Genomic DNA, 17,163 nt, shown 5'->3' with positions numbered 1-17,163 from the left:
TGTTTGAAATGTGTAAGAAATAGAAATGAACTTGAATTGAATTGAAATTATTTATATATTCATTACAATGCTTTTGTTTGTTCTGTCTATATGGCAACACTGACGCCTCGTCTGGACGTGGTTTAAAGGGAGAGGCTCTCACTAGTCCCCGGCGGCAATGGTAGAAGTATGTGTTCAAGTTAAATAGCACATCAGTTCATATTATATAGATATATATATATATATATACATACAGTATACTACTGTATATATGTATAGTTAACTTTTGCATCTCACAGTGTACAACTCTGGTGCGTTCAAGGATCACCAAACAAAGTGCAAAATCTCAACGCTTGATGCAAAACATCAATTAAGAGGAAAGGAAATGTCCAAATTGTGGGCTTTCTAACAGTTGCACATGCATGCTGTGTATTTTACCTGTATTATCAGGTATTTGTATATTGTTACAGATTTAGGATAATTGAAATTGAGTAAATCAGAGCGTTCCCTGAAAAAAAAAAGACTATTTTTGGAGATTAAACCAAAAAAAAATTCAATAAATGTACAGTATTTTTGACCAAAACTCTGCAAATGCTGCATCATGAATATGCGGGGATTTATCGTATTTTTATTTTGAGTCTCGTAAAACGCATTTATTTTGTATTTCTCATCCGCATGTTAATCCCCACAGTTAATATTAGTAAGTCATGAAAGTGTAAACATCGGATTAGTCTTCCTTAATCTCGCACTGTTCTCCATTTTTGTATTTTTATGTCATATATTTTCCCGTGACGCTGGTAGGACAAGCGGTATAGAAATAATAAGTGTTCCGGAAAATAACAAAAAGAAAAAAAAAACCTCATTTTAAATAAATGTGTACAAATTTATTAAAAGATTTTGCCGTTATTTGGCATCTCGGCGACAAAACATTTCACAGAAATGAAATTCAGTGTACAACCAATATGGCTGTCAAGTGAAGGATACAAATAAATATGACAATATATAAGCCCTATCACATTGTAGTAAGAAAATACTTAAATTATAACTCCCGGGAGCTACAGTACTGCTTGGCTACATGGTGGCATGTGTCGGCTCAGTCGGAATGACATAATCCTGGCTACTGTATGTAGGCGTCCATGCTTTTTTTGGAATGGTAATAATCCATATGTAGCAGTGATGGATTGTCTCTTTGAAATGTTTTGTTGGCTTCTTCTCGGAGTCCACACAGGTGATGATGCTCACGTCACCAGCGTGGAGGATCCACATGGCATGTCCGTTTTTGTGGTTTTAGCAACACCTCCTCTGTCTTCTTTAGTAGGTTGTCCCCTCGGCCTGGCGTGTTCTCACCCTGTGTCTCCATTTTTCGAGGAGAAGTCGCGTTTTGGACACGGCCCTGAGCCATTGAGGCGTCGCCCGTTTGTCATCGGCGCTCTTCATCCTGCAAACAAAGACGACGGAGGCAATTAGGCATGATAGATCTCTCGTGGTTATGTGAAATGTATTTTAAAGGAAGGAGGGGTTGAGTCGCTCGCACTGAAAAGCGTCAAATGTCACGCAAAACACATGTTGACAAGCAAGCATAATCCCAGACACACGTTAGACACAACTCTAGAGGTTTTCTTACCTTTTTGTCTCACTTGTGTCCTTTCCCTCAACAACGTGGACCACCGCTGATGTCTCATCACTACAGGCGACATGAAGAAGAGTTGCAATTAAGAGCATTTCAGCAAACATGCACTGAAACATGTCTTTACATGCAAAAAGGGGAATGTTTTGCATTAATTTTAGTGCACGCTTACAGTAAATAGGGGTCTTTGGTGTATAATAGGTTCGGTCTTGATGGGATACAAGATGCAAAAAACACTAACCTGATGCTGCTGTCCAGCTTTTGGCAGAAGTTGGTGCAGGTGAGGTCTCCCTCATGCCGGCATTGGCACCGGGCGTGACCCTCACTGACGGAGCGCCTCTTCCTGGGAGCATTACCCAGTCCATAAGAGACCACTCGCCTGAAAGGACCAAAAGATTTAGAGCCAGACATAGATGAATGTTGTGTTTGGAATTTTAAAACCCCTTTATTTCCCCCTTTTATAGTCAATTATGACACTTACTCGGGTGTGTTGACCCATATGATGTCCAGGTGACAGAAATACACGCACTCTTTATCCAAAAAAGTGGCGCAAGAGCAGCGCTTGTTCCTCACATGGCGCACATGGGAGACAGGAGGTGACTCTCCAGCAGGCGCTGATAGGACTGCAATAAAAATATTACATAAATAAAGATATACATGCGTGTGGTCCAATTTTACACCACACATCACTGAATCTTATTTCCCTGCAATGAAATCATTCTCACCTGTGCTTGAAATCCAGGAATACATTACGATCCAAATGTAAATATCCATCATTTAACGACTCTAAAGTTGCGCCAACAAATAAATAATCCAGCAGGAGAGGTGTAAAAACATGAACGAGTATCCCTTCTTTGCAAAATAAAGCCCCAAAAGGTGCGCACGGAAGCTTCAGTTGGAGTGTCAAAGTGTTGGTGAATGTGGCCCCACATGTTCAGCCCCCTTGGCTTTATACATGTGCTTGGCCTTCCCTCCTCCGCCTCCTCCTTCCTCCTTCCACTTGTGTCTCAAATGTTGTGTCAGCGCTGATAAGCAGGCGGGGAGAATGACAACGACTTGGTGTTTATATTCCCATGGGAGGCTTTACACTGACGCGCCGCCAGGCGGCGGTAAAGGCACACATTGCATGACAGTGGCCTTTCACTTCAGTCTCTTTTAAGCAGAGCACATCACATCCCATAATAAACACGTTGTGGTTATTTACTGGGCTGCCGCAAAAATAAGGTTAATGATAGCATATTTTTTTCACGCTTGCATGAGAGTTAGTTAGAAAATCTGACGATACATCTAACAAAATACAATGAAATAAAGTAATATGCTCATTACTATAGCGTGAAATCACTTTTACTGTGACACTTTTAAGTGACATCGGGAGTTTTAGCTTGCCGTGGGGTTACAGTCGCCCATATTAGGGATTATTGTGCCTGTTGTGAGATAATTCCAACCTCCAATAAAAGCCTGCTGTTCTGGTGAGCAAGTCTGGTGCTCGTGTGTCTCAGTACGGTAACATCACTGACACCTAGTGACCAACGTAGTATATTACATTTCATCAAACTTTTGAACAGCCGATGAGCAGCCCATTTCACTTGCAAACAAGCATTAAAGCATGACTCAACCTCCGTAGGATCCAACAGTGCAAATTGTAAATTCTTGCAATTTTTCAACTGTTTTCGAAAATTTGGATGAGGAGTGTGTATGTATGCAAGTATGTTTCTATCCACATGTGCAAGTACTGTAGGCATGTACAGCATGTGCATCAAAAAGTATGTATCCATGTATGGATGCATGTGTGAATGTATGTATCTACCTGTGTATGACACTTTTAAATGAAAAATTAACCCCCAAATTAAGTTATTTTTGGACTGTATTAAATTTGAAAAATACCGTATCATATGATGACAACATACATATTATTTTATGATTTTTTTTATTTAATTTTTTTGGCAAGGAAATTACTTCATTAAAGTACAATTACTAAAAAAAATATATTAATATGTTATTCTGATAGGAAGGACACAGTTCTGAACATTTCCTATGGAAAGTTCTCATGGAAATTTACCAGAAATGTTCCATCTCTTTGCAACCCTGCGTTGGTACTGTATAGTGTGCAAGGTGTTCATATAATGTTTTACGTTCTTTACTATTTTATCTATAAGAGATAGTTCAATAAATCAATGGTACCGTGTGCATAAAAGATTATACTGTGTGGAGGTGGTACTATTGTGTGTTCAACGTGGAAATATTCTGTGTAAAGTATCCTGACATGGTAAAGATTTGGGACCCCTAATCAGAGTTTCCAGTGGGCAGTGGAACCACGTCTGGCGTTGTGTACGGATAGATATCGTCTACTTTAAGGATGTGTTTCTTGTTCATTTAGGCCAAAGGCAACCGTGTCAAGAGGGCACTGTTACGTCACATTTACAGTTCCGGACATGCGGAGTTCGTTTCGTGGTTAGCGTGTCAGCCCTCAGATGGGAGATTGAAGGTTCGAATCTCCGTTGGAACGTGTGTGTGTGTGTGGAGTTTGTAGGTATTCCTCGAGCTTGCGTGTGTTTGTCCCCTCCGAGGCTCCAGCTCACCCGTGACACTAATGAGAACAAGCGGTATAGAAAATAAATGGATGGGAGCAGACTTGACCTTGCACATATCAACCACCAGGCGTCACTGTTCACTTTCCCCTCCCGTCCTCCACATGTGAAGGGAGGGGATGCGGTGCTGCACTGTAGGTGGATGAGTCACCTTGTGAATGGGCTGCAACGCTTGCTTATCGTTGCAAAGACACTCGACTCAAGATTTTCCTCATTCAGGCCAGATTCCTGCCCCTCAGAGAGCCCTTTGCCGTGACTAGCCTCTGTAGAAAAATAAACGCCGTTTAATATTCCACCAAGTGCTGTTCAGCTGATAAACAAATGATTTCTAATTAAGTACTTTACAATGAGAGGCTGAGAAGGGCATGAGGTTGTCTCTCAGTGAGGCTCTAAATAGACTCTCAATGTTGAGCAATAACATTAGAATAAGTACAGTGCAGGATTATAATAACAACATGACATAATGAATGTAACGAAATCTTTACTCATACAGTTGAGAATATTGATACAGCAATGTAAAGCTACCAAGTGCACATACCTATGGACCAATAAATCATAATGGGCACTAGTTGGAATATAATAAATAGCTGAACACAATATTTGTACACATAAACACTGCCCCATAATCCATAGAAATGTACATATACCAGTACGACAATTCCATCAATTTACGAATGAGAAAACCTCCAAAATAAAACTGATATCCTCCATTGTTAAGCCTCCTTTTTTGTTTTGTTTATATATATATATATATATATATATATATATATATATATATATATATATATATATACAGTATGTAAACACAAGCAAGTACTGAATTTATAAGGAATTATGTACAGGTCCCTAAACAACAAACTCCATAAAAGGCACAATCGTCTATACAACATGTACAAAAACATTTTGTGGAGCTGACAGAAAAGAAAGTAAAAACAAAAGGATTGGTCATCATTATAATTGCCATATGATTGCACATACAATATGAATGTCAGCATCTGTGCTTTGAAAGGTGATTTGTGAAGAAACAAACCCCTGAAGAAGTGTTCTCAGTCTTAAAGTGACTCCAATTAGAAAAAAAAAGTGAACAAAGAAGAGCTTTGTACGTGAGGGGTCTTCTCAGGTGGCAATAACCAGTCTGTCTTCGTCGTCGCTGGAAACCTCATTATAGTCATCCATGACCTTCTGCCAGGTGGACACTGGTGGCGCTCTCGTCGGTGCAGCATCGCCTCCACCTCCCTTGGGGGATGCCACGCAATGTGCTGGACTTTTTGGGGGCGGGTGTTGCCGTGAGGACCCTTCCGTCCTCTCCAAAGTCTGTGTGAGGTGTTCTCCTGGGCTGCTCCTTCCAGGGCTCAACCTGCTGCCTGGGGTCAACTCTACCGAGGTGCAGTGTGTCAAAGGTGCAGGCGGGGAGGTGGCCATGCAACCTGAAGGACTTTCAGTTTGAGATGATTGTGCTCCGAGTGTGTCAGGGCTCCCTTGCCTCTCAGACGACCCAGAAAGAGGACTAAGGGCAGGCAGCGGGCTCAGGGAGGGGATGATGGCAGGCAGGGCGATGTTTACTATCTGCAGGCCTGGGATGTGTGTTTGGGTGCTGGTGCTGCTTTGGGAGGTGGGGCTAGCAGCTAAAACCTGCAGGGCGACCCCTTGCTGGGGGACGAGTTGGGCGGGTGTGAGCCCTGCGTTGGTCAGGCCCATTAGGTTGAGTGTCTCCAAACCTACCGGCTGCAATGTCTGACCTTGTAAGTCAGTGACCTGGCTGACAGGGAAGCAGGGCACCACGTTACTGATGGGCTCCTGTACCACAAGCGGCTGCAAGTCTGGCTGGGGTGAAGAGCTCGGTGCCGGGCTTGCGTTTCGATGGATAACGCTAACGGCTGGGATGGTGAGCTGAACAGGACCGGTCTGAATTGGCACAAAAGTAGAATAAGCTGCCAGTCCAGCAGGCACCAGTTGGATGCCCCCGACAGGAATCATACTGTAAGGGGAGCGAAAAGGCTGCTGGGAATGCAGAGGCAGGTGACTGAAGAGGTGGGTCTGCGTCTCCATTCTTGGGGCTTGAGACAAACCTTGTAGGGGAACATGTGTGGGACTTTGCGAAGTGGAGGTCTGTGTGCTGCGGTCCACTGGTAAGCCAGACTCAGTTGTTGCCATGGGATGAGCAGCAAAAGAGGGCTCCTATTGAAAAACGACAAAATGGAGGGTGTTTCTTTGAAGACATGGCTTTTGAAACAATCCAACATTAAAAAGTAAAATTACTGATTTTTTAATTTTTGCTGTTGTTTTGTTGTAGTTTTCTTGTTAAACTGTATTTGTAGAATGTGCCCGGGCCACACTTTGGACATCCCTGGGGTTACACATGCACATCACAGTCGGGAAACACATGAACAGGAGGGAAAGAGACGAGAGAGAGTGAAAGTAGCTCAAGAATTAGAGATCACACACTGGAAATGTGAGGGAAATGAGCAGCAGGAAACCAAAGCTGCGGCACTTTGTGTTTATGAATTTGTGTTTATGAATGCCAGTCTTCAATAAAGACATTTTGCAGATTTTAATTTGGTTGTGTAATGTTTATTTGATGTTATGTTGTTTCACTGTTAATAGCTGGAAATGTACAAATAATACACACAAATCAGATTGAACCTTTTTGCCTAATTGAGATGGGTGTTACTTTTTGTGTTTTATAGTTTTTTTGCTGCAATCTCTTCCATTTAGAAATTTGGCAGAATAAACCAAATTGAAACCGCTTGTGGGAGTGTGGCTTTACTTTAAGTACATGGGCCTCACCTGGCTTGGTCTAAAGCCCATCCCTGGCACTGGCGGGCTGGGAGGCACATCACAGTCCGGGTAGTCGATGGACATCTGCCTGCACGGTGACACCGGGCTCATCATGTGCACTGACTCTGTGTCCGAGATGTTGCAGTCCGTCGTGGCGGGAAGAGAACTACAAGAGAGGGGCGCCGAGCTAGGACAGGACCCCAAGATAGACATCTGCCTACTCAGGGACAAAGGGTTCACGATGGGGACGGATTGTGAGTCTGATGTGTGGGGTTCAGGAGCAAAAGGCTGTGAAATGGAGCTGATTGACATCTGTGCCAGGAGGGCACTGGGCGGGACCTCAGCCTCTTTAGATGGAATATGCTGCGGGCTGGCAGAGACAGACGGGTTCGTGGACAGGCCCGACTCCGCTTGGCTGTCCTCCTCTTCCTCATCGTTGTCCTCATTCTCTTCCTCATCAGGGCCGTCGGAGTCGTCGCCGTCTGAATCTTGGCGGTCAGCGCTGCTCACCTGACTGCGGTCTCCTGCAGATGAAAGAGGATGGTTGTTAGTCTGAATCATGCAAGATGATAATCACTAAAATAATCATTAAAATGTCTTGTCAGCTTATTTTGCAGGGTGTCAAATTGCTCCACTAGTTTCATACTGCTGCAGCAGTGGCATTTTCCCCTCAGACCATCACACACCTCCAGCACTTGCAGAGGTGGAAAAACAAATATGCTCTTAGAGACTGGGACCATAGAATGCTTTCAGGCAGCTAGCTTCTCTCTCCCTTTTTTTTTTTTTAAATTCTAAAATTAGGCGCCGCAATTTCCTCTTTGTAAATGTTGTGCTTGCCGCCCACATGCACTTGGAGTTAACAGAGGATGAAGCTGCATTTAGAATGTCTAATTAGACCACGGCAAAGCTGAATGACATAGCAACAAGAGGACAAGTGATGACTGATCTTATGCAATCAAAAGGGCAACTCATACAATAGATGGTGTGAAAGAAGACCCCAAAACAATACATGTCGTCTCTTGTACCTGAATCCTCTGCGTCTTGGTCCTCAATGAGTCCGTTGGGCACCCCCATTTCCATGCATTTCTTACTGTGTGCCTTGGACTTCATGTGCTTGGTGAGATTTCCTGCAAAACAAAAGGAGCAAAAAGGTGTCATCGGCAGGTAAGCACTTGAATCGTATCACAGGAAGACTTTACGTAAGACAGTTGTCTTTGGGCAAGCTGCATGCAAAGGGTGAGTAACTGATGAAGACATTTTTAAATGAACGTGGGCTGTTCTGACACGAAGTACTGTTCCGCAGTGTTGCGTGGGTAGGCAAGTTTGATAACGAAGGGTGAATCATATCATGTCTTCACTTGAGGGATGCTGAAACCTCATTTTTTTATTTCCCCTACAACAGCAGAGTAGAGCACACTTTAATTATTCATACACGTCTCGAGCAGGTTTAAGATGAGTGCATGACAACATTCTAAGTTTGTAACCATTTGTTAATGTACCCTAATTTCAGGTGTAGAAGCTGCTACTTTTTTCTCCGGAAGCTGCTATTTTGAACCCTGTGGTTTACACAGTGATGCAGCTAATTTGTGGCCGGGTTCTGGTCTTGTGTCAGTGTGCTTCGGAGCCGTCATTTTGTGCTTTGTCTGTGTGCCCTCATCATTAGTGATGTGTGATTTGATACCGAGTAAAATTCAGGCTGGTATCAGCAATACCGAGCCGATACCGATATTTGCACATACACCTAAACGTGTCAGGTAAATTTTAAAAAGTAGTGTATTTCAAATCATAGCATAGCTCATAAAATGAAGAATACAAGACATCAAGTAATTTATTCATTTTGAACAACTGCATAAGATTAAGACAAGTTAGTTACTTTCCACTGTGTTCCTGTTCATGATATAAATTACCTCAAATGACTGAAGTATCAAAGCATTGATGTTTTGATTTGAGAATCGATTTTAGAGCCTAAAGATTTGGTACTGGAGATATCGATATGTATTGAGAAAGCCTGGAGAGGCGCATGTGCCTGTTTTACTATGCATATGACAATAAAACTCTTGAATCTTGAATGTGAGGCGCGGTTGTTGCGGTTGAAGGCGATCAATCTAACTGGTCTCCGCAAGACCACCCGAAAGGCGAGGTGTGGAAGCGTGCAGCCAGCCTTTCACTAGCGGGAGTCATAACTAGCATGCTAAGATACGGGGCCCCAGAGGGGACATGGAGGAAAAAAAAAAAATATGATGGATAAAAAAATCAAAATAAAAAAAAAGAACACAATTTTGTGAGAGCTCGCAAAACTTTTGCGAGATAACGCAAAACTTTTGCATGAGACGTCATATATCGCCTTTCAGAACAGCCAATAGATACTTGTCTTACTGAGGAGTTGTCAACATTGATGCCAACCGCCATAATACAGAAGAAGAAGAAGACATTTGTAAACGGTCCCTACGCCTCCGGTCTCGCTGCCGGCTTCTCATAGAGATCAACATAAGTCAGACTGCACAGAAGACGGCTCGTTTTGATAAAAACCGGGTTGTAGCTGTTTGTCTGTGGTGCCACGGTTGGAAAGAGGTTGGGAGTTATTGATCCCGGAAGTTTGAATATGTGAATATGCTTTGCGTTATCTTGCAAAAGTTTTGCGAGGTCTCGCTAAAGTTCGTTCGTTCTTTTTTTTTTTTTTGTGTCCATGTCCCCTCTAGGGCTCGGCACTAAGAAGACATGGGCCGAGAAAAGACACCCGAGAAAAAACAGAAAATGTTGATATTAATAATGTATAAAAATGTATGTCTTTATTTTTCGCCTTTTAAAATAAACTACATGCCTGTGTCGTAGTCAGTTATGTAAATTAGACAATGGCATCAACTCTAACAGGTGCATCCCTAATTAGATATTTAAATAGATATTTGTTTCAATTGTTTGAGTGTAAACAACAGTTCAATCATTTGAAATAGCATTTTTTTTATTCTATATTCTGTCCTCTCCTTGTTAGTAAACGTTACCGAACATTTAAACACAGGAAGTGATGAAACTATCAGTAATTGCTGATATACGGAGAAGGGGTAGGATTAAATAAACCGCGTCTTCCTCCTCCTTTTCGGACATGTTTTGTGCATGTGTACTGTAAATATGATGTTCCTTAATGCAAACTTGTTGAGCATGTAAACGAAAACCATTACCCTTACCACCATTACCATAGTTCAAAATGCCTGAATGCATGAAACATATACACAACTGAAGAAGTTGTGGCTTTAGACCTTTAATCTCTGGTTACCACTCAAGCTCTCACCTTTAGTCTTGAAGGAGAAGTTGCAGTGGATGCAGTGATATGGCCGAACGTCAGAGTGGGTGCGAATATGTTTGCGCAACATGCTGGGCTTCTTACAGCGGATCCCACATTCCTCGCAGATGTATTTACCGCGCCCTCGCCCACGTACGTAAACATACTCTTCATTGGATTTGTATCTGTGGGGTTGCAACAGGTTAGGGAAACGAGACAAATACTTTTGCAAACAAAACATACTCGAGTTAACAACAATGCTTAAGAAAACATACCCGCCGTCAAAGATTTTAATACGCCTTGGTTCTGTTTTTGATGCCACCTCCTTGTCTGACTCATTGCTTGAATGAGTTTCTGTTTGCACTTTACTTCTGGCTTCAACTGATAAAGTCTTCTGGGTCAATGGCGCCTGTAGTGGCATGCAATAGTTTCATGTATTTATCAGTTTCAACAAAACAAACCAGATGAAAAGAAGGACTGTTTGCTGAAATGTGTTCTTACCCTTGGCATGACATCTTTGAGCTTGCCAGAGTAAGACAAGATGTCTGATTTTCCAGTTGTTCTTATAGCTGAAGTGTAGTGGATTTTTTTGGAGGTATGTTTGGAGTCAAGGAGCGACATGACCACCTTTGTGGGCAACCCAAGTGGGTTTGGATTATTTGGGTTCACTGCCCAGGCAGCATAAGCGGAGGTCTTCAGGTCACTTTGTAGCTTGTGAAGTGATTTTCTTTTCATCAAAAAGCACCATGTGAAAGTGGTGGTAGTCTTTAGGCTTGGGAAGGAGAGGCGATGGCTGTCTTTTGTGTTAACCACGGAAACAGATGTGGTCAGTTTTACTTGACCACCATGGAAACTTGAGGGTCTTATTGGTGATTTGATGGGATTCCACCTCTGCTCCTCCACTTTCTCTTGAGTTTTCTGAGAGTTACTGGCTGGTGTAGAGGAACCCTGACAATCAGGTGAGGTATTTACGGCAGGGCCAGCCTCTTCGGGAATAACTGTGCTTGTGTCTTTTTCCAGACCAGTACTGTCAGGTGACATAGGTTTAACATCATCAAGGTCCTTCTCAGTATCTGTTTTAACTTGAGGCAAAGGAGGGGCCTCTGTTTCAATGGGACTGTCTACTGGCTCAGTCGTACACACCTGCCTTACAAGTGTAAGTTTCCGCTGTCTGGTCGCGTCCGACAAATTGGAATTAAGGTAATTGACTGATCTGCCGTCAGTAAGGCAGGCCACACCGTGCTCGTCCTTAGCTCGTTTTTGGTGCTTTTCCATGTAGATATCCAAACTGTTGGCAGGTGACAGCATTCTTTTACTTGAAGCAATAGGCTCCTGTTGTGGGCAAAGAGCCACTGCTGCAAGTTTCTGTGTGCAATGCAAAGACCCCAGAGACGACACTCTTTCTCCAGTATTGTTATGAATATTTACAAATTGAGTGCAATCCTTCTTTATACTTGGTGCAGCATGAGTTTCAGCATCTACAATATGAGTGGCTGGAAGGGTGTTTTTGCTGGAGACAGAGGGAGCAGTGTGCATCTGCTCATGAGTTATCAGGATTTGTGGCAATGGAATACCACCTGGTTGGGCCGGATTGTTTGAGTCCCTATGCTGCTCAACAGGCAAAACAACAGATTTGTTCTTAATATCAGAGGCCTTCTGACTGGGCTGAGCAGTGTACACATTTCTGAGTGCATCTGATGATTTTGAAATGCTCAAAATCGGATTGGCAATGGGCATTGTTAAAACTGGCAAAGCTATGTGAGATCCCCGTGTGCTTGTGAATGAAAATGTTTGAGTTGGTCTTTGAGTTGGAAATGGCAATTGGTACTTGGGCACATAACATTTGTTTTCTTCTAAGTCAGCCAGCTTGTTTTGGGCGTTCTCACAACCAACTATGATCTGGCTCACAGGTTGTTGTACCTTTTGGCATACTTGAACTCTAGATGTTTGATGCCAAGGGTGTGGAAGGCCATAGATTTGGGGTTGCTGTGTCGGGCTGCCCAAATTAATACTTTGGATCATTTGCTCATTTCTTTGCAGGGGTACTTCTCCAGATTGTAGGACAGCAGGCTGGGCCATAGGAAATCTATTGACAATTTGAATCGGTTGAGATCTATTTTGGTTTACAGAGTTTGCACTTGTAAATGGAGCTTTGTCGAGAGTTATGACTTTTCTAACAGGCTGCTGATTATCTGGGCATATCTTGAGAGACATTTGACGAACTAATGGCCCCCGCCTCCTTTCAATAAGTGGAACCTGGGCGCCTTGGGTGATTGGTCCACCTTTAGGCTGTCCAACAGGTGACTGACCTCTCCTGGGGGATACATTGCCACAGTCAAAAGACTTGCTACGGTAGTCACATGAAATTTCCACTGAGGGTTGAGTACAATTGATCTGTTCGGATGCAGCGCGCCTCATCGCTCCAGGTACACCAAGTGTGCTAAATACTTTGGGTTGACCTTGCGGCTCTGGAATTCTGCTGACACACTCCCCTCTTGATGGACTCTCTGATCGGGAAGCTTCTTCTCTGTCAAAGGAGGCTGAAATGCTGGAACAGTGTGAGAGAGTACTGTCTCTGCTCAGGCTTCGTGAGAGGCTTGACTCAAAGCTGGATTCACCTGAAGAGTTGTCCATTTGGGCAAGACGAATTCTTTTCTTTTTTGGTGGAAGTTTTTCAGCCGGTAACTTTGACAAACTCTCGCTTCTTTGTGGCCAGCTGAACTGATCTGCAGCCTTTTCTGCTGGCTCAGAAGTCTGTGCTTCATGTTCTCTGTCAGGCTCCTCTGTGACCAAAATCTCAGGAACTTGGATGTTGTTTTGACGAACTAGACGACACTGATGGGCAGGAGTAGAGGTTTCGCCCGTTGCTGCCAATGTACCGTCGGTGCAATGGTCCATTCGTGGATTCCCATAATCAGCTTCTATAATCTTCTGGTTTGATAACTTGTCATGATAGCTGTTAGCTGTTGATAGATCTGTTTTGGATTTCACAGGGTCCTTTTCCTTGCTGTCTAGCGGAGAACCCTTATCTGTAGATTCTGTCTCAAATGAACTAGGTCTGCTGAGAGAGTTGGTGTGTCTGATAACTGAAGTACCACTGCCTTGCCTCTGTATTTCTCCTTTAGTAGAAGTGCTGAGCTGTGTCTCTCGAATTGGTGACAGTCTGGAATCTGAAGCACTTGCACCTCGGGCTATGAGTTGAATTTGAGGTAGCTTTGCCTGGTTGTTTTTGGGTTGTATATCTACCATTACACCATGCTGGGGGAAACTTTGACTTGACAGGGCTGTAGGTAACTGACCTGAATCAAAACTAACTGAACATGGGGGATTTGTGTCAGTTGGCGATTGATCATCCTCATCTCCAACACTTTTCATTTTTCGTCTCTTCCTGAATGATGTCTGTTGGTCTATTAAACCTGATCCAGTAGCTGATCTGGAAACTAAATGGGGCTGTGTGGTCACATGAAAAACGTCTTGATCACTTTCTTTAACAACAACAGGCTTGTTTTTTGGTCCATGAAGTTCCGAGCAGTAAAATTTCTTGTGAGTTTCAAAATTCTCTAACTTTCTGTACCGATTTCGACAAGTTTCACATTCATACATTGTGCCTTTATTTTGCTGAAATTTTCTTTGTCTTTCTTGACTGTACTCAAAAGATCGACTTCTTTGCATTAATTCTGCGCTATTGTTTAGAGCATGATATCCATCGTCCATTGAGCGGACAGTTGGAAGTCTGTGCCCTTCATTGGTGGAAAAGTCCTCCACTGCTGCTTGTCTGACTAAGGTCCGGGAATGTATTGCTGGATTGGGGGTTGATGGTGCAGATGAAAATACATCATCATTTATTGAACTTTTCTCATCAAAAGAATGACATATTCGCAAAGGGTGTGCCAGGTGAGCAATATTAAGTGGAAGAGCAGAGTGTCCTGGTGTTGTCGGCATGGAGTTACTCCTCGTTATTGGCAAACAATCCATTGGGGGATATTGAGACGGTACGGAGAGAAGAAACACTGGCTTTGATTTATCTGTGGGAGTGAATGGTGACTTGGGGATGTCTGAACTGGAACTTGACCTTCGTCCCATTGGTTTAAGATCAAATTGAAAGGAATCTTTAAATATGTAGGACTTGGGAGAGTCAATGCTCCCCCTCCTTGACAGAGAGGTCCTTCTTGGTTTAACACTGTCCAATTGCTTGTTGTCAACCACTGCCTCATTATCAGATATCAGCTTTGAAATTCTTTCTTCCAGCGAGAGGGCTTTTGTTTCTAAAGGGGGACGCATTTGTCCCTCTGTGACTTGTGATTTTTGCTCTGTTGCCACACGCATTACTGTAGAAATAACAGGAGGGGCATTAGGAATATCCTTTTTGGATAGGTCAATGTCAGCTGGTGGCGTGATCTTCACAAATGGACTGGGTGGACTCATTGCCTGGTCAGCACTTTCAGAGCGAGAGAAGTAGCCAGAATCTGTACTTCCCAAACTACGAGGGCTGAGTAGACACTTAGCCTGTTGCTGTTGAGAAAAGTCAGTAGCTTGTTGCCTCTGAAGCTGAGCATGTCCACTTAAAAGTGGAGATTTACATCGCTGATCTTCATCTTCACTCACAGTATCTAGTGAGGGACTTGTGCCAACTATCTCTTTTAGAGATGACAGAACCATCATGTTTGTTCTCAGAGCGGCAGTTGGAAACTCTCGTTGGCGTTGTGAAGCAGCTTGTTCAGGCGCTGCACCTGTAACTCTCGGGCTATCTGCCCTTAGAGGCGAAACATTAACTGGGTAAACAACAACTTTTGGCAGTGCAGCTGTCACTTTAGGCTCATGATTTCTCTGAGCATGGGTTGGTTTCACTGAATCGAACAGAGCTGATGAGTCCGCTTCACCATAGATTCCTTGGGATGTACCCAAGCTCTGTAAGCTATTTTCAGACAAGGCTGCTGCACTGCTCTGTGATGAGTCTGGATCCAGGTCCACAGTGCTACCTTCTTCGTCACTGTCCCCACTCTCCTCCACCTCTGAATGAGTTCCAAGGGCTTTGTCAGATTCTGGAGGTAGCAGTCCACCTCCTGATTCAGAGCGTGCAATGAGACCAAGTTTTATAGCATGAGCATGGGATTTCTTGTGCTTATACAAGTTGCTCTTGGTTTTGAAAGAGAAACCGCAGGTTACACAGGGGTATGGTCTTTCTCCTGTGTGTGACCTGATGTGTTTGAGCAGCACACTGGGCTTTGCACATGGCCGGTTGCAGTATTCACATACATACTTTCCTGGCTTCTTAGGCTTTTGGTCCTTGGAAATGTGCTCAGCACCAAAATTCATTACAGTAGTAATCTGAACATGGTTGTTTCCAGGTGTAACTGGCACCTGAATGGGGCTGGGAACAGTTGCTGAGAGTGACCGGCAGGTTTGCACAATTGGAGGCTGACTTTTTGGCAAAGCATTTGAGCCTGAGGGAACAGGTGCATGAGTTATAGTTGACGGTCCAGTATTGAAGCTCATGTGAATGCTTGGCTTTTCTGGATTAGAAACAACAGGAATAAAATGTTGATTTGCGAATGAGAGCGGTTGTAAAGCCTCACCCGGCGTAGAAGCCTGTACACTTCCCTGTAATGGTGCCGCAATACCAATGAAATTACCCTGTTTGTCAATATAATATGTCTGCATAGGATGAGATTGACTTTGGAGACCAATATTGACAGCTGGCATGTTCGATAATTCACCAGTGGGTTGACCTGAGACTTGGAAGGACTTTTTCCTCTCGGCAAGTGTAAGAATGTCAGGCTCCATTGCTTTTAGCAAGACATCAAGTGGAGCACTGGTGTGGTACGGATCTTTATAAATTTGATCAATGCTGCAGTCGTGGGTGTTACTGTCTTTAGGTTGCGCCACTTTCAAAGAACCCTCCTCCTCATCAGCTGGTTGGTGTGTTGGAGACGTGGACTTAGTTTCCTCTTGCTTCAACCTTTCATGGTCAGTGACAGATGCCCCTTTGTCAGGGGATGGTTCAACAGGCTGCGCATCCTGTGACTCGCTTTTCCCAGTGGGTGATGCTGAAGGATGATGGGAAGGACTGTTGGAAGCAGGGGAGCAAGAAGGTCTATTTTCCTTAGGGGATCGTCCTTGGTGAGTAGTTTCGGGAGTTTTCAACTGCAGAGGTTTCTTCACTGGAGATTTAGGAATTTTCTTCAGCTTGTTCTCTGCAACAACCTTTTTCCTCTTCAGGCCTTTGATGTTATCTTCAATTCGTCGACTGCTTCCAGATATCCCTATGGATGAAAAAGGAACAGTCATATTTCCAAAATCTGAAATCATTCAGCAATACAAAGTACAATAATCTTGTAAACTTTGATTTAACAAATGAAAAGCAATAAGGAAACTGATTCTACTGTTGTGTGCAAGCCTTAATTTTTGCAAATATAATACACAATCATGATATATTAATTGTGGGAATAACTGTACAGCATATAAATTTTATAGTTTAAATTGATTTTTAATTAATAATATGACTACTTTGGCTCAGTTGTACTTTGGAAAAACATCAATGCATTTGTACATGCAAACAAAAATACCAAGCAAAAGAAAAAACACCAATCCATAATTAAAAAAAAATAAATCACAAATTCTTGAATTGGACGCCCTATAGAGCCGAAGTTCCCAAAGTGGGGTACGAGTAGCCCCAGGAGAACGTCAATTGCAATAAGGGGCACGTGGATAAAAATGGAAAACAATTAGTGCTTAACAGTCACAATTACAAGTGCACCTGAACACTTCACGGCGCAAGAAGAATGGAGCAGAAAGGAGACAGAGCATGAAGTTGTTCATTGCTCTGTGTGCTTTACATGACCAATAAGTAAGTTTGATGATTATTTTGTACATTAAGAGTGTTTAATCTTGAAGATTTCATTTATATGAAATAT

General features: G+C 43.1%; 2 protein-coding genes across 6 annotated transcripts in view; both read right to left on the bottom strand.

Annotated features, from left to right (window-relative positions):
- Nucleotides 1–864: 864 nt before the first annotated feature.
- edn1 (endothelin 1) lies at nucleotides 865–2,585 on the bottom strand. Its single transcript, XM_054764122.1, has 5 exons — nucleotides 2,332–2,585; nucleotides 2,088–2,229; nucleotides 1,848–1,985; nucleotides 1,604–1,663; nucleotides 865–1,417 (listed from the first exon to the last, which is right to left on the bottom strand). Exons 1-5 carry the CDS (start codon nucleotides 2,381–2,383, stop codon nucleotides 1,291–1,293), a joined length of 519 nt encoding a protein of 172 aa, XP_054620097.1. The 5' UTR covers nucleotides 2,384–2,585; the 3' UTR covers nucleotides 865–1,290.
- Nucleotides 2,586–4,465: 1,880 nt separating this feature from the next.
- Nucleotides 4,466–17,163, bottom strand: part of hivep1 (HIVEP zinc finger 1) — a 63,362-nt gene continuing 50,664 nt past the window's right edge. For 4 of the 5 annotated variants that reach the window (XM_054763045.1, XM_054763047.1, XM_054763048.1 and 1 more), the window contains exons 4-9: nucleotides 10,751–16,512; nucleotides 10,525–10,658; nucleotides 10,259–10,434; nucleotides 7,998–8,099; nucleotides 6,982–7,496; nucleotides 4,467–6,372 (exon numbers count right to left, since the gene is read on the bottom strand). In XM_054763045.1, the coding sequence (XP_054619020.1) occupies nucleotides 5,311–6,372; nucleotides 6,982–7,496; nucleotides 7,998–8,099; nucleotides 10,259–10,434; nucleotides 10,525–10,658; nucleotides 10,751–16,512 (7,751 nt within the window). In that variant the 3' untranslated portion in view covers nucleotides 4,467–5,310. Of the gene's footprint in view, nucleotides 6,373–6,981; nucleotides 7,497–7,997; nucleotides 8,100–10,258; nucleotides 10,435–10,524; nucleotides 10,659–10,750; nucleotides 16,513–17,163 lie in introns of all 5 variants that reach the window. The other variant, XM_054763044.1, reaches the window with a different exon arrangement.

The sequence above is a fragment of the Dunckerocampus dactyliophorus genome, chromosome 20 (genome assembly GCF_027744805.1).
Source record: "Dunckerocampus dactyliophorus isolate RoL2022-P2 chromosome 20, RoL_Ddac_1.1, whole genome shotgun sequence".
NCBI classification, from domain to species: Eukaryota; Metazoa; Chordata; class Actinopteri; order Syngnathiformes; family Syngnathidae; genus Dunckerocampus; species Dunckerocampus dactyliophorus.
Note: the sequence above shows the minus strand (reverse complement) of the source record. Positions and strands in the feature narration are given on the sequence as shown.